Genomic DNA, 26,635 nt, shown 5'->3' on the forward strand with positions numbered 1-26,635 from the left:
AATCATACGGTGGTTTTGGGACGTTGAATTTCAACAGTTATCTCAGCAGAATAAGAATCAGTTTGTTCGTGTTAATAATTTGCGATAATTGCATATGTATGCATAAAAGGAGATCCCATTGTTAGAAATAAAAATGGGACCTCCTGTTTCGCCGTCAGCAGAGGTTGCTCTCATTCTTTCGTCGTCGCCAAGGTAACGAGGGCTACTGCAAATCCACGTTCAAGGGGAACAGAACGACGGACTAGTTGGGGCGGATTCGTAATAGCTTGCTTAGCACAAAGAAGGCGGCAGAAGAAAGAGAGGCAGGGTAAGTACTATGCCCCAGAGTTACGTCACGCCCGTCTCCTTTCGTCATCATCCTTTGTGCTACTTTACCGCGATCCAGCTGTGGCGTGCCTGTGTAAGAAGCATTCCTTCGTCGAGCCATCGCTTGTCGTCATTTCTTGGCCGTGAATTTGCTGCGCTCGTCACTCTGACGGTCGCGAACAGCACTCGCATTCACGAAACGACCCGCCCCTTACACGGAAGAACGTGCACTTCCCCTGCCGGGACAGGTCTATCACGAGTCGGGGCAGCCTCGCTTCCTGCCGATGGGCGTCGAAAGCTCGGTCCAAGTTTACTCGGCCCTTCACAGGGACATCGTTGACGTGGTGGCGGCGTCGTGGTCGAAAGCCAGCCGCGGCGCCGGTGGCAGAAGCGCCGAGCCAGCCGGTTACGCTGCAACGCGCGTGCACCGTGACCTTGAGGAACGCCCCCACTCACTCTCTCCCCTGAAGCCGCCACATTATGTGCATACGTTATATGCAGAGTTGCTCCGTCAGCGAGTGCAGAACGCATTCGGCTTAGCTAGCTATAAGAGCGACCTATTCTCTTGTCTGAGACATCGCACGAGCGAACGATCAAGCGCCTGTGCATTGCCTGCACGAGTGTACACACGTCTCGCACGCTGGTCCGCCGCGCCTCTGTCCGAGTGACCGTGTTCTGGACTTGTGATTGCCGTTTAGGAAAACAAGATCGACTAGCATCGTCCACCGGCTTGTATTTGTCCAGGTAAGTGCGCTAGACTTGAACCAAGAACTGCGAATGTTTTACGCTGTTCCACCAATCCTTATTAGACTGCGTGCGCGAATGCAGCTTGTTTGTTTACGAGTGACGCCACGCTTGCGCGGCCATGCAAATACGCTGTACCTATGGGCAGCTTTCCGAACAAAGAAAGAAATGCTTTTTCAAGCATTTAATGTCATGCCGCTGGCTACGTTCTGATATTTCGACATATTTATGAGTGTTCATTAGGGAAAGTTTGCATTATCGATATATCCGGATAAGTTTACCCCTTGAAAGAATTTCAGTGCTGTTTAGAACTTACTCTTTTGCAATATGGCACTAGTTCTCGGTCGTCGTTTTGGTTTTACAACCAAGGAATGGAGTGCCTCTGGTAAAGAAATTATACTGCGAAGCACAATTAGGTATATAAAAGAGAAAACCGGCGAATGATTAGTTTACATGTCGCGAGAAGGTCAGGGCCTACGTGAATCTCTGCGTCATATCCCGAGTAATAGCCTGTCAACGATTTCATGGTATTGCATTACGTTGTCATGATCTCGTCGCCAGCACGTTGGGACAGTAAGTACATGTGATTTGGATGCCTTTGCCTTCACTAAGGAGTACAAATATTGAGAGAATGTAAAAAATTGCAAAGTGTAATGCCGACGCCCCAAAGAACCACATTACGTGCAACGATTCTCTTGCATCATGGCGGGCTCATAAACAACGCGAGATAATCTATTTTAGGAACTAGTGACAGTGACTGCTGCTGCGATTGCGCTTTACGTACCAATGCCTTGCGCCTCACGTGACGCTAACGGGGCCTTGCGTATCACCGATAGATATTCTTTTAGGGGCGTGGTTATCTAGTTAAACGGAAGTGTGTATGTCAAGTTAGTTTGATATAGCAGCAGACCTCAGTACAAAAGTTTAACACAAACACACGCACTCTATTTGAACTTGTATTAATTGTTTCGTGTTGCATGTCTTCGCTGTATGTTTTTCCGTGATTCAGAACCTTACCACCTATATAGTGCTCTAAATGACTTGACTGAAGTGTGAAGCTAAAATGACATGGAGTTATCGTCCAGTGGCTGTAAGCGTGCTACTGGGCGATGACCCCATGACATTGTAACGTCGCACGTGCGCAAGCTGTTGCCCTAATATCCGGCGTTTCAAATATAGTGAAGCTCTAAAAAATCTACATTTATTTGCAACATGGTAACACACACACGTCAGTGGGAATTCATTATGAAAACTGTCGGATACTTTGGGCTAATGTGAAATCGTGCAATAGCGACATATTCGGTCATAAAAAGAAGCAGCCCCGATGAAGCCGTTTAGATGGAAATACGTGTAGATGGGTTCTTCGTAATCGCCGTCTATGCAGGCCAAAACGTAATGCTAGACAGTCCGTTGTAGCAGCCAACAGCAAAGGCACCACAGAATGCTTCGTGTTTACATCTTGCTTCTTTCGTGTATCTCCTCTTCCCGGGTACATCTCGCTACTGGTGTCGTTGACATGAACAATGCGGTGAAATTCAGCTGTGGCACACGAAGATCACGAAGGCTTCTTGCCCATAGGACCTTAGCGGTGCAAGGAAATGTGAACGTCGTTTCATTCATAAATGGAGCTTCTGCCGTAGAACAGTGAAATGTGTGATATTAGTCGAACTGCTTCTGACATCGATTCGAACAGTGTGGAATAACATTTTTTTCTTTTTTTGTTTGTTTGTTTCTAGTTAATATGTCCCGTCGCTGTACATTACAGTGCTGTAAAACACCTAGAGCTTCAAATAATGTAATTAATCCAAATGCCTAGGCTACGCTGAACATTTTATTGACACCCATTTTATTTATTTCCTTTTTACTTCTTCTTCTCTGTCTTCGCAATATTTTTCAAAGTTAGCGCTCTGTACCCAACAGCAAAACATTTGTGCTTTTTCGCTTTTACTCGTTATACACTAGGCGCTTTGCCGACGAATCAACAATCCTAAAAGCTGGCACAAGTTTATCAAGGTCGCTGTAATTCCGTCACTCTCTTCTTTCTTCGCTGCACACTCAACTAAATCCTGTCCTTTTTTTTCAATTAACGCTTTTCTTTTTCCTATCTCTCCAGACAACGCCATGGACCACTTAGACAGTTCTTTTAAGCTTGGATATTCGCGCGCGTCAAGTGTATATTGGAAGCTTCGCGTGGCGTGTCGCCACCGAAATTTCGAAAATTTCCGTCGCCCTTCACCGACATCCGGAGTCGTAGTTGCCCTGTCCCACGGCCTATAATTGACTTGTCATGTTCGAAAGAACAGTCACATTCAAAACCATCGTCGCAACTGCTGTACGCATAGGCAGCCTGTCTTGTGAGGCACATGCATGTGTCTGAGAGCATCGCGCGCATTCTTTATTGGCTTGGCGTGTGTAAATCGCCACCGCCTTTGTCGTCTATTTTAGTACGCCTGTGCGCAGCATTGGATGCTTTTATGCTTCCGCTTTTTTTGTTCAACGGCTGCACAGATCTGGCCTGGGGTTAAACAGGTGTTACTTGGATTCTATGTAACTTAAGATTTGCATGAAGATAAACATGCAGCCTGATCTTTGCAATTAAATTTCAAGTGACAAATGAGTCTCTTCATCAACTTCATCACTGTATATAATTTCAAACAATTAGCGTTCAAGTTGCACAGTTTGGGTTATCTTCGTACGCGTACACAACAGTGGCGCTAATCATTCTGGCATGCTTACGGTGTCTTATAAAGCGAAGACGCAGTAAGATAACCTTACACTGCCGTTATGTATCGATGCACTTTATGTATTTTCATGTGCTGTGTCCATATTATCTCTCTTTTTTTGTCAGTCATTCAGCTACTTTCAAAAATAATAAACATCACCTGCGGTAGTTGTATCACGGGACGCACATCAGTAATTTGCTAGAATTAGGATATCTCACCGCATGGCCACACGTGAACATGGGATTTAGTTTCTAAGAGTGAAGTGGCTGAACAATATGGTGGGTATCATTCAGCCAAGTTTGCACGAAGCTTAGCGCATTTGAATGACAAAGAGAAAGAATGCAGACTCGCGGGTGGATATAGTGTCGAGAAATGGCAAACTCTGCAGGGATGCCACGCAGTATGTTACCGTATCTTTCGCGTGTAGAAATTAAAAAAGAAATGGTTTAACTATTATCCAAAATACTTAAAGGTGTATTCTTTTCTCGGTGGTCACTAAGAGGATAGGTTAAAGAGCGTCTTTCTGCAGTTATCACACCAGTAAAGTTCGTTTCCTTATAGCACAACCGAAATACGTTCATGTATCGCGTCATGCCGCAGAAGTGTCTCGACGTTCACAGTAATACTCTAGTGTTTCCAAGTTACTCGTCTGATGATCCTCTCAGATGATGCTCCCAGTTTACTAACTCTAGTCTCCTTGCGGACGAATGAGAAGGAGCTTCAAGGTGATAATAATGCTCGGTACGTTCTTCCGTCCCGAAAGGGCTTAGAGGGTCCGAGATAAATATACCTTAACACACACACACACACACACACACACACACACACACACACACACACACACACACACACACACTGTTCTGCTTAACTGCTTGAAACGAAAAGCTCAACAAACACCATAATAATTTGAGGCACTTTTTCACAGGACCTTCAGCTCAAATCGGCTCATTCCTCTTATCTAGTGCGCGTTAGTGTTTGTCTACATTAGGATAGGAGTTTTTCTCAGGGCGTTAGCCTTTAAGATTATTCACCCAGGAGGCATTAGAGCAGGAAGAAGCTGGATGAGGTTCAACGGCCTGTCATTTTTATTTCTTCAAACACGCACGCATCCATCAGTCAGGTTTGAGGTGCACGAACGTAACAAGACTCCCTCCGACTGCGGAGTTCCCGCGGTTGTCGTTTTCCTCGAAGTATTAGTTATTCTTCCGCTCTGTTTATTTGGTTTTCCTACGAGGGAGTGGGTTTGGCTTCCCCTACAGATGCGCTTTACGTGTGGAGCGCTTACGCCACTCCTTGTGTATACGAGGAAAGCATGTCGCTTGTGCGGAACTGTAACATGTCATCTTTATGCATAAGCTGTTTCAGTCGGCATCAGCGGGAGCGTCGACAGGTTTCGAACGAAAGCTTCCATTTCCCAGGTGGGAAGCATGCCATGAATAAGAGAACTGTCATAAAACTGTCCTCCGTGAAATTTCTATCTATATCGTTGAAACGCCTCATGCTCGAGCTGTACAGTTTTTTTACATTGGTTACTATGTTTTTTGTTTTCTTTTGGTTTTCTTGATGGTTAATGTGTGCGCGTACGTGAAGAAAAGGAGTGAGCAGAGGGGGGGGGGGGGCACGTTTCTTATTGAAATCCTACTTGTTAGGAAACGTAGGTGCATTTACATACCTTATAACCGTGTCTTTAGGTTGAGCCCTCAAAGGCATGGCAATTACTACCTGGAGTGGGGCTCAAGGTAATTTTTTATCGCTTTCCCATTTTCCTTGTGATACTTAAATGCTTCTCTGTGAAATCTATTGTCTCCTCTATTTGTTGGCAGTCGATGTTCTTTGTCTCAAACTTTTGAAAGACGAAGACCCTTAAATCAGCAAACTGTTTTGTAATGTTGCCAATACGTCATTGCAGTTGAGTATGACCAACGTGTTGTTAGTATCGGAATAATGGACGTGCAAAAGCGGCTGTAGCCCTATAAAATGCATTTGACGAAGCACCTGGCTTTAAAGGCTGCTGCTACACGTTGCCGGGCATCCGCTCCTTTTAGTTCTGCTCTGAAAAGAAGCCTGCCAGCACAGCACAGAAAATCGAGGAGTTTATTCAGTATGTTTACTTCGACAATGTGTTTTCTCTGTCTGTGTGGAAAAGTACACGCCCTTTTCTATTGTATGGTACACTGACGAAGCTAGTGACACCGAAAGCGCTCTGGCGTGCACTGCAACGGTCCACCAAGCACGTGTGACGCAGTTGGCCCCCGGAGAACGGCTACGTGCACTCGCATTGCTTGCGCAATGTGAGCGTAAACAATGTGAGTAGCAGCCGCAACACACTAGTGACGCTGTACATACAAATTCACAGATTTACTTGTACAAGTGAACCGTGAACAGAAGCACCTCGAGTGCCACACCACAGGAAGTGGTGCGTGAAATACACCCCACCTGTAGGATTTATTTACTGATATGTGGGGTTTAACGTCCCAAAACCACCCCATGATTATGAGAGACGCCGAAGTGGGGGGGGCTCCGGAAAATTTGACCACCTGGGGTTCATTAACGTGCATTCAAATCTGAGCACACGGGCCTGCAACATTTCCGCCGGCATCGGAAATGCAGCCGCCCTGTAGGATTTATGAGCGGCAAGCGAGGCCGTTGAGTTAATGACAGAATCACGGAACACTTAAATCACCTGAATACGCCGCAGTGCATTTCTTCGCACAATGAAAGCCACTGTTCCAATATATACGTCCCAGTGCGGCAATATTGGGCACGAACAGTCGATAACTACAGGAAATACTTCGTATCAAGGAAAAAAGTAATTTACGTGTAAATTATGTTCTCTCTTGAAGCTTAAACTCCTCCGAGTTTATTTCATATGTGTTCACGAACCTCCGGCGCCCTGTCTGCATCGAACAACAGTCATTTCACGAATGTGACACCCACGTACTGATATACGCGTCTTATCCGTCAGATGGTAAAACAATTCATTGGCTTCTTTAAGATATGTTTTGGTTTCTTCGCGTTCAGCTATGTCCTTGCACAGTGTAATGTGCACTTACTTGACTACAGCCAGCACCACCCTCTCCTGTTTGCATGTGATAAACTGATTGCATATGTGACTACCTCTTCTTCGAATGACATGCGCGTCGTTTGGTACGCGGTTTTTTATGCGAAGTTTCAAGTTCCGATGAATTTTTTTTCTAACCACCCATAATCGCACCTTAGTGTACAAAGCGTGCGGGGCTGTTCTTTTCGAGACGTCATCACTCGGGCGACACGCATTCAATGGAATAAGCACGGCCCCCGTGATTACACGCGATCGGGTTGGCGTGTATCCTCTGCGGACGCCCCATCGTCGCCAACGAATGCTGCCCGCGGAACATGTGATCATTGCCGGTGAGCGGAAACATCGCTGTGTCGCTGCAGCAGCCGTGCGTCAGAGTCTGGGTAATATGGACGATTTCTGTCGGCGCGTTTCAGTTAGTTCGTTCTTTGCGGTGTCTTAGAGAGATATGTTTCAAAACCAAATGTGTGGCTAAAGTGGTGCTTTCTGAGTCTGCTCGTATATGTAAAGGTGGTTGATTCAGCCGAGTGAACAGTTCGGCTTCGAGATTTTCGTTCACTATAGGCCACGTTGCCGCATGCACTTGTTGCGTCTTCGCTAGCAAGGGCATTGGCTGGACAAGTGCATTGCAAAGTTAATGGGAGTACTTAACTCTGATACCACTAAAATCTCGCTGGCATGCACGTGCAGCTTTTTTTTCGCTTTGTTTTGTATAAAGCATCGTCCATGGGCAAGGTCTCAAATCGCACTGACTTCGACGACCCGTGTTAGAGTTAACGCGTTCATAACAGTCTACCACTTTCATGTAACTATCGAACCTTGTACTGATATCTCGAGTGGCGGAAAATCAGTACTCTTTCCTCTATATAGTTGGTCACCACGTTACTCACATCCATTCCTACGTGTGACAATCGCTCGACACAACGCGCTCATTTTTTTCCCGTCTCTCCCTTCGCGGTGACGCCACAGGCGTCACAGGTAGGTCACCGACGGCACTTCCGATATCGATTGCGACGTCGAAAAAGCTTCCATTGTCTGTTGTATTTGTAACGGGCACAACACTTGGCTATCTCCTTCACCGAGCCCATGCCTTTGTAAACGCGTGCGTCCTATCGGGGAGGCGACGTGCGCGTCTCCTTCTCCGACTTTTGCCGCACGGCTACGGCTCCGAGATAAGAACGTAAGACGGGCAATTTTAAGCTGCCAGAGAGCGTCAGATGCGTTGAGGCGACCGTTCATGTGAGTAGTTCGGCCGGGATTCTGAGCGACGTGTTTTAATGTGACATGAGCGTGCGACAGGAATGTCCCTGGATCGAGCAAAGTTACGCTGACTCAAACATCAGTAATTTTGGGGGTTTAGCGTCCCTAAACCACGATATGATTACGAGAGATACCTTGGTGGAGGATTATGTAAATTTCGACTATCTAGGGTTCTTTAACGTGCGCTTAAACTGAAGCAAATGGGTCTCCAGCATTTTGCCACCGCAGTTGGGATTCAACCCCTCGACCTTCTTGCCAGTGCTCGAGCACCGTAACCAGTAGTCCACCGCGACGGGTGACAGACTTTGTTAACCATTCAAACTAGAACATGAATCCCTTGTGCCGCGTTATTCGCACGCTCTCTTTCAATGTTCACAAAAACTTAATGATTGAACTTTGCATGTTTGTCTTCATTCGAGCTACATTGAAGGAGCGAACGGGGCTCGCGGCTTTAAGTCGTCGCTGGTTTCGATGATTCTGAAACAGCCATGCATTAGTAGCCCATCAAGGCTCCGAACTTAGGATAATCTGCCTATACTCAGACAATGAAAATATTGGTCCCATTCAAAATGTTGCACAAAGGTCGTGCGTGAGTGTTATTTTGAATGCGAAATAACTATGATTGCTACGACTGCTCAATTATGTTTATCTTCATGAAGTAACCTTGAATGTCAAAAGGGGTGATAAGCTTCGCCGCTTATTACATCTCTACACAACTTTATGAGCCGTAATGCAGTGTTACATCATAACCGCGATTGAGAAATCCTCAGCGGCACTCGCAATAGCGCTTATGTACGACCATTCAAGAGAACCACATGCAGTGTATACGATAATATGTGGCAGTTACGATGCGGTATCGATCCCTGACCCAGGTGCCCATTGTCTCGGGAAGTAGTAAACGTATCGGTGCGTGGCTAATATAGCTTCAAAGGTAACTTCTCACCTATACATTTATATATAGGAGAATGAGAAGATGGTTAAAGCAGTGCTTCTAAGTTGAAAATTACGTACATCTATGGTGATATCAGAACTAAATCTTGTGAAAGAAACCATTCGAAAATTGCACAAATCGCATACCTAAAGGAAATCGATTGCCTTGCAAGCATTTTCCCATAAGTAGGAAGTTGATACCTAATGTCAGATCTAAGTCATTAAAGGTGAACCAACGCACTAACAGCAGCCGGTCTTTTTCGATTACAACATGCTTATGAAATAACACGTTAATAGCACTTCTTCGGCAAGTTCTTGCGATTTACTAAGCTTCCCTTTTGGGTGCTAAATCAACGCACACAGAGAGAAACGAACATACAGACACGCAGAGTCAGTGTGGTTACACGTTTCACTCGGCGTCTGTTGCTTTAGCGCGTAGAAATCGTGTTTACTTGGGAAAGTTTGTTCAATATAGGCGAAATAATCAAACAGTTGTCCTCCTATTTCTGGCTCTGTGTGTTTTTCAGGTAAATATATGGGTTTACAAATAAGTACATCGAAAATGGGAACTATGGAGAACGAAAGTGGCAGATATTGGAAGTGGAAAACTATATAGTGTCGTGGTAGTAGTAGCGGAACGCTTTTGTAATCACCTTGTACGTTTCCTTGCAGATCTCATTTGGCCCGGATTATTTGAGTAGTTCTCTGAGGATGACCGCTGTGCGGCTGCAACTCGAGCGGTGCTTGTTCCTTCTGCTGCCAACACTGCTACTGCTGGCATTGCCTGCTGTCCCGGAAGGGGAAGCAGCGCCGATTGTAACATCGAACTGCAGCGAGACGTTCCTGCGCTACAACCAGAACCACACCATGTGCCGAGAGGAGCCAGAGTGCGAGATCCAGGTTGCGGGCATCGACGACAACGTCAAGCAGCTCATCCTTAAACTGCACAATCACTACCGTAGCCTCATCGCCGGAGGAAACGAGACGCACATGCCTCCGGCAGCCAACATGCTCGAAATGGTAAACACTTGCCTACTGCGGTAAAATGAGACACTGTTTCGACAAAATCTGGCTGTTTTGTGCTGGTAAGGTATAAAATTTTTCACGGATCCAAACAATTTAATGGCTATAGCTAAATGTCGTATTATATATAGGCTAGAGCGTAATGCCGTTTGCCACGTACGGCAGTAGGTTCGCCTTGTGCATTCGTTCATAAAGGGGAGGGTGAAAACACCATCACCTTTCTGGGATCGTGTTGAATGGCTGCAGGTAACCTCTAGGGGCTCTGGTGGCCGACAGAGGATGAACAGATTAGTTCGCGCTCGCTTTCTCGGCGCACTCTATAGCTGTCTACTCGTAGCTTCCGGTTGGCCTCCATTATCTTGCCGAGGGTAGCGGCCGACTACGAGCCCACATTTGGCACCCCTTGTGGGCATCCAAGTGGTGTGGCCATGCTATTTTGTAACGTTGAGTTCTATTTCTTGAAGGTAACGAATTTTGGGTCACACAGATTATGCAAATAAGAGATCCATGGTCATAAAGGATACGTCCTTACCGGTAGACTTTTTGGTTATAGAGTGCGTAACCCCCCCCCCCCCGTGGACACGCAACGGTCCTGAAGATGATAGCTCGTGCGTTGTGTACGGATATAGCCTTCGCGCAGCTATGCAGCCACAGCGCAGCGATTGCAAACAGAGGGCAACAAGGATGAAAAGGTGGTGACCGACAACAATTTTCACGAGATGCTTCCGTCAGTTGTCCGTTCTCTCTTCCGTCAGCCGTCTTAACGCTCTTAACGAGTCTGTACACGCTTCTTGCTCAGAGTCGCCTTTCAAGGGCGAATCTCCTTAGCCGTGGGTCGTACGTCCCGTGTCGTCGTAGTAGCCACCTCTCGTTTTGTTCTTAAAATGTCCGCTGGATGGCGGTACTTGTATATGATGAATATATGATGAAAAGATGCGAGATGGTGGTACTTGAAGTGTTCACTAGATGGATGGATCGACGTTTTGCCCAACTCCTTATTATTCACTCCATGGACATGCTGTGATTTTTTTCCTTGGTCCCGTGACATTTCTGCAACTTCCCAGCTGCATCGTTTTTATAGATATGCGATTTCCGCATGTTCTCTGCAAACCGAATCGTTCCTAACTGTGCAATTTTGATAGGACAAAGCTCGCTAGCAAATTCCATCAAACTTCTGCCTCTAGCATTGTCGCTCGCATCTGAACCAGTGATTAGGCGACCAAACGGGCTTTTCAACAACCCGGCGAGCCGCAATTACCGAGTCGAAGAATTGCGAAATGGGCAATAGTCGTAGCGCAAGCTTTTGACCACTTGCGCTATAGCAAAAGCCGCACACCAGCAGGCGTGAGTGTCGTAAAATGCACACATGCCGGTGTACGGGAAGGGTACCAAGCGGGACACGCAGCCTGCAATTCGATTTCCTTGTAAGGCATTTCGCGAGTCGGGACAATGCACGCTGTGAGGTAAGATGACCTTGGCACCCCCTGTCTGTGTGTTCAGGATGCCTCCGCCCCTGCGTACTTTCAGGGCGCCGACTAGGACGTGAGCTTTTCTTTATTCGGTGGAGAAGCTGGCGATTGTGGCATTTTCCTTCGTATGTTGATTACACACGTCACCGTAAAAGCAGTTTGTGCTTATATCCATGTTCGCTGGACAAGTTTTTGATGTTTTATTGATGAACTTTGCGAGGAAGTGGCTACATGTAGGTAACATTTAGGAATCGCTTACTAATAAACGTTGTACCTCCACAATTGTTTATTACGTGTCCATATCGAGAAGATGTACAAAAAAGCGCTCTTCCCACTATCAGATATTTTCAATCAGTTTGCTTTAATCAATGTTTAGCTTTTAGGTTGCCGCTTAGAATGTATAAGGATATGCTCAGCTTTTGACATAATTTTCTCATGGTGTTATTTCATTTTAATGTTACTGCGACGTGCTTTAATCAGCTGATTTGGTCAGGTTAGGCTTGCCCACTAGTCCGACTGCATGTTATATTCAAGGACTGGCTCTCAGTTTTCTAATATGATTGTCACAATGAAATCAAATAGCCTGTGTAGCGCCACGCGAAATTTCTTGATCACCACTTCAGTAAGGGCTACGTTCTGTTGATTACACAAATGAGGGAGAAGGTTGTCGGAGTTCTTTCCGGAAGCGTCGCGTGGTCAGTGATGGCCTCGGAATGAGTGCGCGCTTGGGAAACTGGGCGCCTCAACCTCCGTACCCGCACGTACGCTCGCGTTATCGCCCTGTGGGTCCGGAAAGTTTGCATAACGCTCTTGTCAAAGAGCACACGCAGAGCCACGCGTATGCGTAGGCAAACATAACTTCTTTGTCTAAAGCAACCGGATGGGCTTTAGACAATCATGCGGACAAAGATTTTTAGCATTAGAAAGGAAGCCGAGTAGAAATACCGTATACATTACACCGCTATATATTGGTCAGGTGCATCGTGTACATCCTTGAAAATAAAATGCGTCATCTTATTCTCTATATACGCGTATTCCAAGCGAGAACGGCAACAGCTCAAGCCTAACTGCCACTGCTAGCTAATATTTTTTAGGGATATGGTTGCCGAGCGAGCATATATATACGACCATTGTAATTGTACGAGTTTTACGTACGGGAACCAAGATATGCTCACGAGGGGCACCGTAGTAAAGGGCTCCAGGAATTAGTCATCTGGTCTTCTTCAACGTGTGCCCCGATCTAATAATCGGTGCTCAAGCGTTTCGCCAACATTGCAATGCAGCCGTCCCGTGCGGGATTCGTTACCACGACCTACAGGTCAGCAGTCGAGCTCTGGACTGTAGTGGCGGGTAGGCTTATCTAACGCTTTGCTGTTTCTCCTCTACGTGTTATAGGGGTGGACAACTAAGCTTGAAGGAAGCCATTTCCCGAACTGCCATCGTAGGTGCACTATGGCTGATACTTCAAATTTTCAGTTCTATGTAGTCGTTTGACAACGCCGGACGATGGGCGCATGAAGTCGAATATCTCACTGACGACGACAAAGTTCTGATCTTAGCTTTAATACCGGTGGGGCGTTACATTTAGAATTGTACCAAACTGTACACCAGTCTAGAACTATCTGAAAGAAAGGAAAGGGGGGATGTATGCGCATGCATAATTGCGTATGCTCCTTAGATCTCGAGCGAGGTCTGTTGGCAAGGCCCACAATGTGCACGCTTTTGGCAGCAAGGTGCGTGACTTCATACCAAGAAGCGGGAATCTTTTGATTGGAGTTGACCTCGTGGGCCATGCAAGACGGCCAGGTAGTTCCCGGCACAGAAATAAAAATGATAAAAAGCACGCCCATTTGGAGGTACGAGCCAACTTCGATGCTCGCTTCGGCGCGGTCCCATGGCTTGGCAAATACAAAGTGACGTTGAAAGAGGAGCCTGTCACGTCGCGCGCCTACACGGCGACGAAACGCAGAGGGGCGGTTCTGTCTAATGCGATTCTGTTGAATCCTCGGTCACGCGTTTAATGACCACGTCGGATGGTAAACAGTATTTTTCCAGTTTCCTCGTTGCTTCCTAACGCGCGTTTTGAGTTGTCCAGCCTGTCTGAAATTGTAGATTGCGCGAAATCAACTCGTACGTCTGTTCTGCTTATCTAGAATTACGTATTATGTTAAGTGTGCCGAAGTTTCCTCGATTAGTCAGACATTTCTGCCCTTTTCCGTTCTTAAAGTATGCATTGGGGCAGTGCAGCTCTCTTTTATGTTGTTCCTCCTTATTGTGGTTCTAATGGATACTGAAGTTTGACGCCTGAAAGCCATCGATTTTCACGTATAAACAAAATCAAGTTTTGGAGCCCACCTGGTGCTTTTCTCAACCTAATTAACAGCACTTTCCCCATCTTCCTTATGTGTGGGCCTGCATTGGCTGCAAATATTTCACTTCTTAATACATTTGCCTTGTTCGACGCAGGAGTGGGACGATGACTTGGCGATGGTGGCCCAAGCACACGCTAACCTGTGCCAGTTCGAGCACGACTGCCCGTCATGCCGATCACTGCGTAAGTGTGCGCAATGAGCATACGAACTTACACTCATCGTTGCCTTTTTTTCAGCGAGTAGTAAAATTCATTACGCTAGCCAATACACACAGTGTACTGAAAGATTAATATTGGCACGGTAGATAAGGACAGTGAGGCTGTTTCGAAGCAGTGAGTATTTGCAACAAGCTAGCGTTCATGATGTCTCACCTTTAGCTTAATATTGCCCTCCAAAATGGCGCAATAACAAAAATATGGGCAAACATTTCATTATTCACGTCGTCTCGTGGAGAACTCTTCTCGCCTATTTTTCTTTCTCTCCCAGAGAGTGAAGCAACACGCCATTTGCTTTAACGCACACTTAGTTAAGAGAACGTTCCTGCCCTATAACCTCTTAACCTAATCGTGATCCCTCTACGCTCTTGGCAGGGGTTCTGTAACACGAAATAGGTATCTCCTACATTGCTAAATTGAAACGTGTGCACAGAACGACGTCATATTTCAAGTATTACTGGATGTGTCATTGTTCAGGAACTAATCCTCGTCTAACAGCTGTTAGTTAACATTGGCAGTGGTGGTCATCGTTAATTGACTTGAGTACTCAATTGACTTGAGCAAATCAGTCGCCGAAGCTATTTTACTTCTCTTGAATTGTGATTCCATGCATTGGTCGGAAAAATGCTGCGCATCGCATGCATGCGTAGAAAAGATTTTTCTCATTTGTTAGTGCACCCTTCTAAGAAATTTGAGTGAAAGAACATTATTTGAATAAACGCGATCGTACCAGCTGGTTCTATACGGATGACGGCCGAGATAAAGTTGAGAAAGTGTGACTAGAAAGGGGATTAGCTGCAAAGGTCGCCGCGCTAAACAGGTCCTTTCATACACGGTGAGCACACCTTACGCAAAATTATCGACAAAGGTTCCATGGAAGTCGCCACGCTAAACAGGTCCTTTCATACACGGTGAGCACACCTTACGCGAAATTATCGACAAAGGTTCCATAGAGGTCAATTCGGTATAAATACGTAATAACTTTCAGTAAAGCTCTATTTCAGGCAGCAATAATTTTGTTTCACCCTCCCTGAAAAACTCCGCGCTCTTACACTTGCAGAGAAGTTTACCGACGTCGGCCAAAACCTGTGCCTGGACAGGACCACAAGACACAATCCACAGCCGGACTGGGAAAGCTGCGTGCGGCGCTGGTACGACGAGGTGTCCCTCTTTTCCAACGCCTCGCGCACACCATTCCAGTTCGACCTTCCCACTGGACATTTCACGCAGGTGGGCAGAAGCACACTCTAGCTCATGAGCATAGTTTCGATTTAGTGCCATAGTTTCGATTTAGTGCATGGCGCAGTACCTATTTTCGCATGGTGCCCTCTAAAAACTTCTTCTGTGTGAACTGAGTCGTGAATCAGTGTTTGGAGGGACGCTATACACTTCACCCGTGAAAAGTAATTGTCTGTTAAATATTCATAAGTAAGATTCCGTTAATGTATACAGAGGCTTGGGTGAGCCACATAGACTTGAGCTTCGAGGAAATGCACTAACTTGATGTTGCAGAAGGGGTGAAGTGGTGACGGTGTACATTGCCACAGTATACATGTGTCGTTACAGAGGCACCCGCAACACCACCAGCTACGAGGTGGCGATCATTCGCCAGCAAGTCCGCGGAGCATGAAATGTGCACATGCTCAGGGCAACTATAGCTGCAGTGAAATGACCTACATCGGGAACTTCGCAGTGCACGTTATATCACGGGGTCGTCATAGGTCAGTCTGAAAACACGGTTGAACTGGGCTCTGTTTTCATGAACGGGTTCGCATTTTTGTCCACAGTGGAACGCTGGCGCCATCTATCATTCGCTGAACATAAAGCAAAGTATAGCGCTTACAAACTCCAGCGCATCGAGGCAGTTGCGTGGCACCACATGCGTGTTTGTGACAGTGAAAATAGCTACACATATGCATGAGTAAAAGCTGGGTAGCAAATTGGGGCCCCCAAGTACAGTGGCTGTAATCGGCAATCCAGTAGCGGAAATGCTTTCACCGATTACCAGGATCTGTAGTGTATTTGTACTTCTTGTTAATTCTTGTTATCTATATCGTTTCAGTAGTTTCTTAGCGTTTCGTGTATATATAAAATGCATATGAAGGCGACCGGTATGCTCAAGCATTAAACTTTTTGTTTTTGATAAAAACAGAAAAACAATCGCATACACGATATTGCTTATTGTTAACGCGGTAATTATTGTTATGTTCCTCTATGCTTTTTTGTTTCTATTCATGAATGCTTCGCTTTTATGGTGACAATGACTGCTTCTGAACTGAATTCTGTTACTTTCTCGAGAAAAACATGTTTTTCTGCGAATTATTATTACATATATAACGTGCTACTACTGTCTTTTTCCTTGTTTTTTTAGTTAATTTGCGGCCATTTTTTTTTTCTTTTAAGCGTCAAGTGTGACAATATGCTGCACCCAGTAGTCGTAACAATGATGACGCGCCTGCTCGTTCTAGAGCCTTAACGCTACGATTTTTTACGTCGCAGATGGTGTGGGCGACCACGTGGAAGATTGGCTGCGGCTACACGCGCTATCCTTCCACCGAGCCGCCTTTCACCTACGACCTTCTCTACACCTGCGACTACGGCCCAGGGTCAGTGATTATTGACTTCGGTTTTTGTTTGTTTGTTTTTTTGCAATGTAGTAAACCGAGAAATCAATATTTGAGTGCGCCAACTCGTATGAATGTTTAGAAACAAGGCACCGCGGGACTTGGAACAAACGTTATTTAATTCGATAGTAACAATCCGCCGCGGTGGATCAGCGACTAAGGGGCTGCTGATACGAAGGTCGCGGATTCCATCCCGGCCGCGCCAGTCGCTTTTCGGTGGAGGCCCGTGCACTGTGTGATGTTGCTGCATGCTAAAAAGCGCAAGATAGCCGAAATTTCTGAATTCCTCCGTCTATCATAACCATATCTTAGTTTCGGGACGTAAACCCGCAGATATCATTATTGAATTGGAACAAACTTTACACTATTCTCCTTTTATCAGAGCATCAGGCGCTAAGACCAAGCGATCTAAATGGGTGGTTAGGTGCGCCATGTTTCTGAAGCTTCTCACAGCTCTCGCAATCAATATATGGTAGAGTAATTATGCAGTCAAAGATATACGCAGGCAGAGCTAATGCACATGTACCATTCAGTGAGTGGCGTGGACTGCATCAACATCAGCTTTGTTTTCCGAACTTGGCTTTCTTCTTTTGCACTCTTAGCATGGTCATTGTCATGTTTACGAATAGGCGCTTCAGGTGGTGTCCAAAATAAGAAGCTCCCCGATTGTGGAGAGAAGCTGGTGTCAGCGGCCCTATAATAAGGTCATCTAAGCGTGTATTTTATCGACACCAGTCAGCGCGTTTTCAGAACTGCGGCATTGCCACTTAGCCATTTGCTTGATCCCACTAGAACTAAATAAATGACGCTTAGAACGAACATAAGCGCATTATTCGTCTTCCGCACGCTATAGATCACGGGCGCCTTGTTTGTAAACAAGGGATAGGTCAATCAAGAGGCAGCGGTAATCCTCCGACCGCGTGGTGAATGCGTATACGCGCAGCATCCATTGAGCTCACGTTGGCGGACAGTTGCTATGACGTTATGTGCAATTCGGCTTCGAAGATACGTGCAGCGCAAAAGAACAAAGAAAGGCGAAAGGCACTAAGGAAGTCTCTTCGTTTTCCTTCGATCCCTTATTTCGCATACACGGTCGCATCAACTCGTAGTTGAAGGGAGTGCGAGCGTTAGTCTGCTCTATCTGCATCACACGAAGTTTCGGTAACAACATATTTGTCTTGCAGTCAAGCTATATTATCACTTTGCTGAAAATTGCTACCTTGTCAACCATGTTCCCACAGTCACAAATGAAATTTCATCAACACAATGTTTGTTATTGCGCAACAAGGAACTTGCAGCGCAAATATTTCTAAGCATTCTTAGAAATATGAAACGAGTGTTAATTTTAAGTATATCTCAGGCAAATATTTCTCATGCGAGAGGACAATCTGAGAGGACCTGAACACATGTTTCCTGCCAGAGCAATATATAGATTGTACATAGATGTATTTCTAATGGACGTATAGCATCAGCGGCCCCATTTGAGAAGAACACTAGTTAGCAGCTTGATTGATGTAGCGAACATCGATAAATGTTTTCGTTGTAAACAAGCTGCTCCGATATGCTCAACAGGGTTGGCTCAACAAACATGACTATATGTGTTGAGCCATATAGACTATATGTGTTAAACTATATAGAAAAATGTGCTTGCTGGGAAAAAATATGTTTTCGTAAACATAAAAACGAAATCGGAACCTTGCTCGGCATCGTCATTCATGTTTCGGCGCTGATAAGATCTACAGAAGCTTGGGATCCGTATTTTATTGCGTAACAATAGCTGATATTACTCTGTTTTTATTGTGTATAATTGATAGCCTCACTTCAATATTGAGCAATGGCTTTGTAGTTTGTCTTACACTCAGTTTTCGCCTGTTGTGTTTTCTGCAGGGGAAACATTGTGGGCGGCGAAATGTACGAGGAAGGCGACGCGTGCTCCAACTGCCCCGAGGGAACCTGCTGTGGAAGTTCTTGCGATGAACAGAACGTCGACACACGCTTCAAGGGACTGTGCAGTGAGTTTTTATTGCGCATTCTCTGTATACAGTTCGTAAGCATGCTGACAAGCTCCTGCGAACACAAACACCCGCTATGTTAAATAAAAGATACGCTGTCGGATGTTCATTTCCTGCTCTATAGGTTCCAATCTAAAGAAATGGGACCGCAAGTAAATTTTTTCAAATCAATTAAGTGCGCTGAGCTGCGCTTGTTCACGGTAAACGCTTGTCTTTCAGCAAGACTTTACTCCAAGTTCCTATTCTTGACCATAGAATAGCATCGTTTTCGGCAGCATTGGGCCAGATAAGGAAGCCGTCTACAGAAAACAAAGTTCTTAGATCCTGGCTTGCCCGGGCCTTCGACCTGGTGCGTTTTCTGAGAGATCACGGGACTGAAACAAATATTGTGCGTTAAATAGTGTTTTTATGTGTTATATGGACATCAATATTGTCACAATTATATTTTGATGTTTCTACACTGTTCTCGTGTATAATTCTCCTTCTTTAGTAGCGACGCGAGCACGGAGGGGCACTGCTGTTTCGCACGTTAAAGAACCCCAGGTGGTAAAAATTTCCGGAGCTTTTCACTACGGCGTCTCTCATAATCAAATGGTGGTTTTGGGACGTTAATCCCCACAAATCAATCAATCAATCAATCACTGCTGTTTCTCTTGCAAGTTTTTCCGATCACTCACTCATCTTCGCTTTTTGAATATTCGAAAAACGTCGTGTAAAAAAAACCACTGGCATGAAATAGATATATAGCTTCGGCTCAAGTTAAGAGTTGTATTGGGTATCTGCGACATCAGAGCGCAGTTTACTAAGACAGAGGCCAATTAAAAGTAAAAAAAACATAATCAAAATCAGCTGAATGAGTTCACTGAAAGGACAGATGCTTTTCTTTGTGAGCAACAGGAACGTTGCATTACCGAAAGGAGCAGATCATAACCATTTGTATCTGTCTACGTGGTCTCTGATATTCGCGTCTGCAGCACGACTAGCAACACCTACCACCAGGGCTAACGTTTCTTGCTCCGTGAGTCGGGCACAAGATTGCTGCTCCGTGACGCGCAAGTTCCATTGCCTCAATGTTCACAGTTCTTTTCTCTTTCTCAAGAACAGGGTAGTCAACTGGGCGTCTTCGCTGACGTCCTTTTTTGCGTCATGTGCTACATCAGTTGCTGGCGTCGCCTAATCTAAACAACTCTACCGTAAACAACGTCTGTCCTTCTCTGAGAGAACATTATCTTAATGCAAACGTTGCAGCAACCACCGTTCGCGCATGTTGCTTGTTGGCCAGCCAACATGTGCTGGATTTGCATGTAGTCATTCGCGGCACTGAACACCATCGTGATAAGAAATAGTGTGGACAACGGGCGCATAATGCGAAAAGTCTGCAGCTGCGGCTGCCGATAGACGTGGTTCACCCGCGTTCATAACTTGTAACTTAGCAAGTCTTAGAAGCTGGTTCCGTTGTCGATGCGCATTGAAGGCTACAGTTATAGCAAAAAATTTCAAAAATGTTCCCAAGATGTTTGCAAAATGTTCGCATTTGAGAACCATTGCATGGCTACCATTAACCATTATAGTGTGCATTGCTTTTGGCTGTAAACGCTTCCTTCAGAATCAGTGATGGTGAAGAAAGCTACATTTCTGCAAAGACTGGGCACTTAGTTTTGAATTGAAAAGTTCTGACCTTTTATAGTGCTTGCGCATGGTCCATTAAAGTTATTATTTACTGTATATGCCGTACCTTGTAAAATTTTGAGGCCAACTGCATACGTTTACGTAGTCTCTAAACGAGCATGTGGATACGAAGCTATATACCGAAAATTGATAAAGAAGCACTTTGACACTCCTTTGGGTTCTACGGCAGCCCTGGTATAGTAAAACAATCTTTAAATAGAGGTTAGCATGTGTTCTTAAAGAAAGTCATGTGCTTGCCAAGAAAAGAGACATAAAACAATTGAACTATTTTTTTTTCCTTTCATAGTTTATGGGCATGACAAACTTTTTGTGAGAGATAACGTTAATCTTGCATTTCCGTTTTCTTCCCAGAGCCGACGACTCCTGAAGGTCCCAAGCCCACCGTAAACAAGAAGGGCCTCATCTGGGCGTGTCTTTTCAACAACGAGACGTCCGAATCGTGCGAGACTGTCTCCGATCCCCCAGACGTTTTCAACACCAAGCCGATGTTTGGTGGTGAGTTGTTTTATTTATTTTTCTGTTTTATGTGTGTGTGGGGAGGGGGGGGTGTGGGGTGTGTGTGTGTGTGTGTGGGTGGGTGTGTGTGTGTGTGTGTGTGTGTGTCGGTGGGTGTGGGTGGGGTCTAACGGTCGCTATATTTGTAAATTGTACCCGCGTCAACCACAGTCTCAATATGCTTGCACTTGATCTGGGGTTATGAATATCCTTCAATTCCGCTTAGTATTCATGATAACTAACAATGTGTTGTTAGCTTGTGATCTCACAGCCTAAACGGGCATGGTGATGGCTGATAAGGTGATACATAACGATGAAGAACACGCAACTTGATATTGAATGAACATTTTATAACGTATCTTTTAGCGATGCTCCAAAAATTATGACACAGGACATCGAATAAGCGTGCACATAAAAAACGACCGGCTTTCACATGGGCATTAAAATTTTTTGGCAACCGGATCTAGCCACAATTGCAAGCTCGAAAACTAGTGAATACCGAGGGTTCTTGGAGCAGGCAAGTGTATATGTACCAGATGGTACGTGACATTTATAATGTTAGAACGTCCGTACGAGGGTGTCTGCAGCATTAGGGTCTCTCTTTATACCGCGTTTCTATTCACTATGCCCTGAGCAGCATCTTAGAAGTTCGCTTCTGGCAAAAATACTATGATTAAGAAGACGGGTAAATAGCAAATGTTCTCTACAATCAATCGATTGACATAAAGAGCCTATGAAGTAAAATATTTTTTTCAGCCGGGTCGGTAAATCACCTCTTTAGTATACTAATTACGACCGTTATCGCCAGGAGGTCAGGACCATTTATTGCGACCACACCCATAATATCGCTGTTGATCTATAAGCACAAGTTCATTCTCCTGAAGCATTTTAAAATTGTATTCGTTGCCTTCATCCGCGATAACTTCTCAGCGCGATATTTTATGTGTAAACTCGCGGAGCTTTCCATGCCTTTTTAAGTGTTGCCTTTACTGGAGCTGCGTTTTAACGCGCCAATCGTCTGCCATCGCAGCCGGCTACTTGGAGACCGTGGTAGAGGGCGGTAGTCGGGTCGAGCTCACGTTCAAGCGCATCATCAAGAGCCCGCAGTCTCCGTTCTGCATCAACATCGAGTACGCCAAGGGACCGAGCGTGGCGGGAGACCAGGCGGACGGTTCGCTGCGACTGCTCCTGACGTCGCCAGTGCTAAACCTCTTCCAGATCGACGCCGAACTTGGCGGTGACTACTCGGGTTACCAGATGTACTCCTTCTCCCTGGACTTTCGCGTACCCGTCCAGGTAGGCACAACGTGGTCCCCTCGAGCAGTGCTGGTGGGACATTTTTCGGCTTGCCGGTCGTGCTGGCTTAACTTTTACGGCGTTGCGCCGCTGTAAGCACGAGGATGCGAATTTGTTTCCCGTGTGATAGTGGCTGCACCTTCATGGAGGCGAAATACAGGATCAGCCGCGTGCTTAGGTTTAGGTGCCGGTTAATATCCACACGAAGCCTAATATGTTGCGAAGTCCCCCCCCCCCTTGCAGAGTGCCTCATAAATATGGTTCTGGCAGTTCGAAACCCGAATAAGATTTTAACCATGCCACTGTCGGCAATAAATAAAGCAGGGGCGGAGCAAAAATTTTTATTCCGAGGACAACCACACTGTGGGTGTTCGTGTGTGTGCATACACGCAACCGAAATAGCAAATTGTTGAGTTGTGAACCCTCTCCTCCTTGGCTACGTCCTTGACCTGAAGAAATGATGATGATGATGATGATGATGATGATGATGATGATGATTTTATTTTCACCAACACACAGTTGATGGAAGGGCTGAGAATAAAAGCGACTCTCTGCTTCACTTAGTTCTCACCTCCCTTATATACACAGGGCAGTGGTGGTAGCGGCGACAAATAAAAAATATATATAATACTGGAACGAATCGCAGTAGGCCAAACAATGTAACATACTCCCGAGAAGGAACTGGTTGCAAGAAACCTACGTGCGTTGCGTGAAATACGACAGACTTCATGACGATCTCACTGGCAATCTGTTCGGTACGAAGCGGACGACTATTAATCACCTAGTCAGTGCTTCTTTTTTTCTCCCTTTTAATTCTTACGATTGGGTGTTGTTTTGGTGAGTGAACTCCAGCATTCATGAAAGTTGCTTCAGTTTCAAATATCCCCAAAATGTTTTATACGGCTTTCATATCGCTTCCCGAGAGGTGTGTGTCGCATGCGGGCCAAACATATCAATATTATCGTACTCTATTCTATTTAGCTTGCTCATCTTTACAATGTAATTACATTGGGAAATGCGACAGGCTGGCAGCATAAGCACGGAACTGAAAGAACCAGAGCGAGGGTGAAAATATTGTCACGATGATTATTCGCACTAGCACCTTGTGCGCCATGGGGACATATTCTTAGAAAGGATGCCAGTTCGTATAGAACCAGATTATAGCGCTTTGGGGCTTCCCAGTATTCCTTCCTAGCGTGTCAGTCAGTCAGAATTACTAACAATATGTCAACTTATGTAAAACGTTCAATGCTTTCACGACCCCGGTATCGTTTGTTTGGTCGCAGTATGTCTCTCTCTCTCCTGAGAGAGTGAATACCGAAACTTCCTCCGTTAGAAATGTACCAAGAGGATCCTAAGCTATAGCTTCAAGTTATTTAGGCTATTTGGAACTCTTTTAAACACCAAATATTGGTTTGACAGTTCGTAAAAGCAAATAAGAGAAACATTCCCGCTTACCCATTCGTTGCATCTGTTCTTCCGCAGGTTGGCTTCTCCTACTCTGTTCCAACGAACAGCTCTGCGCAGTACTTCAGCCTGTACAAGCTCATCGTAAATCAAGGGGCTTGTTCGCAAGGCTTCTAGGGAACGTCTTTGTGACGTTTCTCAGCTGCGACGTTGTTTCGCATCGGACAAAGCGTGTTTCACGAAGACTCTCGACTCGCGTATACGTGTTGCGCACGTCACAAGCGACGAGTGTCACTTGCCTAACTCGAGGTGTTCCCGTGAGCGTGCCGTGTATTTGCTGGATCAACACCACAGATGAGATTGTGCCTACCCGACGCAGTATACGTCTCTGGAAGGCTGTTTGGAGGCTTCGGTCTCTCTCCACTTTTGTCGGATGTGGTCTCATTCTTTTCGTGCAGGTGATTGTTTTTTTTAGAGTTATCTGTTTGTGTTAACGTACTGTGATGTCCGTAGCACTTGGTCCATGATTTTTGTGTATTGTTCGGTGCAGTCATCTTTTGCGGTCATATGAGTTTTAATCGCTTTCAGGGGCTTCAAACGTGTAAACTTAACTACCGATCTCTAGGCCAAAGCATGTATTTTTTTATTTTGTCCCTCCCTTTAAGCGTACCATTCAGCTCGTGTTTGGGATAGTGCTTAGCAACTTGACTCAGTAGTCGCTCACAAAAAACTAGTTAGCGCATCAAAAGTGGGGCTGCTAGTGAGGGTCAACTACTACTGATCGAAACATGAATCGGCCACAATTTAAGTTTTGTTGTGTTTCAAGACCAAGAGAAGCATTTTTTTTATATTGAACGCATTTGCGACGCCTTTCTTTTTACAGTACATCATCATTACATCCCATGCCATCATTTTTCGCGAATCCTCGTTGCGTTGATACTTTTATAAAACCATTTACTGGAAAGATTTGTACAATAATGCACTTGTGTTAGCTATTCGCGTCTGCTGTAAAGAGGCGTGCTTTCTAGGTGCAACACGTTTTTGAGCCACAGTTTTTTGGGAAAAAAAAGCATTACGTCGTTAAAACAAAGCATTGTTTTTAGAACACTGCTTTAGAGCGTGTACCGATGTTACAGGCTTTCTTTTTCGAACAGCTCTCACAAGCGCATATGGGTGTTTCTATTGATTTGTAACGTTACTGTGCGCTTCAACCGAAATCTTCAGTCTTATACAAAATGCTACTCATGCTATCCGTTACCCCTACTCTTCATTTGTTATCCAAAATGGTTGGTTTTTCGCTTTTCACACTTCAAAAGCGAGAATCTTATTCATCACATCACATGCGTGCTGAAGCATGTTTCAGACAGACACTGATCACGAGCCTAATTTCTTTTTGTACATAATCAACATTTCCATATCGTAACAAGTCCTCGAGAAAATGTGTTGTATACGCAATGCCTTCATTCTTTAGCAAAGTGTTCATTTTTTGTGCATGTATGTACAGTACATAACATGTTCACCGAAGACGCATTTATTTGCATTGTCAACGCATTCATCCTACCACGCTCGTAAACATTCATAATCTTTTTTAGATGAAAGTTATGTATTGGGACATTCAATCATTGTGCAATAAGTATAATAAATTTTCTGTACGGCTCCTACTTTTTGTGCTTCTTCGATGTTAACATGGCTTTTAACATCCAATGCGTATGACTTTCTTGCTAAATTTGAATGCTCATTGCTGCTGCAGTGTAGCGGGTAGCATTGCTCGGCTGCATACCCGAAGGTCGCGGATTCGATCCCGATCACGGGGGTCACATTCGTAGAGGCCCGTGCACTGGTCGCCACAACTGGGATTCGATACCGCGACCAGCGGGTTCCGCAATCGAGTACCTCAGCCACTCGACCGCCGCGGCGCGGCTAAGTCTGAGGAGACAGTCAGATAGAGAGATGGAGAGATAGAGAGAGAGAGAGAGATAGAGAGAAAGATAGATATATATATATAGATAGAGATAGAGAGATAGAGATAGAGATAGAGAGATAGAGAGAGAGATAGATATATATATATATATATATATATATATATATATATATATATATATATATATATATATAGATAGATAGATAGATAGATAGAGATATAGATAGATAGAGATATAGATAGATAGAGATATAGATAGATAGAGATATAGATAGAGATAGAAATGTTTCGCACTTAAAACAAACAGCCACATACACGACCATTGTAAAACATGATCGAAGCCATTCGAGTGAAGTGAAAGTGCCTGGTTGACAGCCAAAGGAGGCGTAACTTCGCATGTAGGCGTCCCGAAAAGCGTAATGTGTGAGCTCGTCAGACCGGCCGGCCGTTTGGCTTGAAGGTGCTGTGCGGGAGGGTCGTTATTTATTCGCGGCTAATCTCCTCGAGTAGCGCATCCAACGCAACCGATGCTCACGGCCGAATGGCATTTGTCTCGTCTCACAGCCACAGGCAAGGTGCCTACCGTCCTCGCAGGTGGGCGCTAGGTATATCTGAGTATCGCCTGTGTAGGTTTCGTTTGCTGACCGTTTGAATATCGCATTGGATAACTGTCGCTCTCGGCAAGGAAATAATACGTGAGTACGGCGTGTATTCTCTATATAAACGTGCTTGCATAAATTGCAAAAAAAAAGCTGAGGCCTTCTTGATTTTCTCGGAGTAAAGGGAAGTAATTCAAAAAGGGAAATCAGACAACGAACACGATACAGATAGACACAGAACTTTATTGGGTCCTGAAAAACGCTACTCCTTTTGAGCAACGCCAGGGGGTGCTATTCTGGACATTGTTGATTTGCGCCATGTTGTCAAATTCCGCCGTAAATGAATGCTAATTGGCCAAGTGAGCTACTACGAGCTCTCTGATTGGCTTAAAATGCCACCATTACGAAATTTGACAATGTGGTGGAATTAGACAGTGTCCAGAATAGCACCCCCCATCGCTACCACGTAGGAACGGGGAGGCCTAGCCTCAC

At 45.2% G+C, this 26,635-nt stretch overlaps 1 protein-coding gene across 3 annotated transcripts; it reads left to right on the plus strand.

Annotated features, from left to right (window-relative positions):
- The first annotated feature begins 415 nt into the window (after positions 1–415).
- LOC119172111 (venom allergen 5) lies at positions 416–25,284 on the plus strand. Of its 3 annotated transcripts, XM_075892956.1 has the most exons (10): positions 416–1,050; positions 5,465–5,512; positions 9,694–10,041; positions 13,980–14,067; positions 15,161–15,330; positions 16,600–16,706; positions 18,612–18,736; positions 20,777–20,920; positions 21,951–22,216; positions 23,702–25,284. In XM_075892956.1, exons 3-10 carry the CDS (start codon positions 9,733–9,735, stop codon positions 23,798–23,800), a joined length of 1,308 nt encoding a protein of 435 aa, XP_075749071.1. In that variant the 5' UTR covers positions 416–1,050; positions 5,465–5,512; positions 9,694–9,732; the 3' UTR covers positions 23,801–25,284. The 3 variants fall into 3 exon arrangements, with proteins under 3 accessions (XP_075749071.1, XP_075749070.1, XP_075749072.1); XM_075892955.1 differs by lacking the exon at positions 5,465–5,512 and having other exon boundaries at positions 417–1,050; XM_075892957.1 differs by lacking the exons at positions 416–1,050; positions 5,465–5,512 and adding an exon at positions 7,941–8,070.
- Positions 25,285–26,635: the final 1,351 nt, after the last annotated feature.

This window comes from Rhipicephalus microplus, chromosome 4 (genome assembly GCF_043290135.1).
Source record: "Rhipicephalus microplus isolate Deutch F79 chromosome 4, USDA_Rmic, whole genome shotgun sequence".
Lineage (NCBI taxonomy): Eukaryota > Metazoa > Arthropoda > Arachnida > Ixodida > Ixodidae > Rhipicephalus > Rhipicephalus microplus.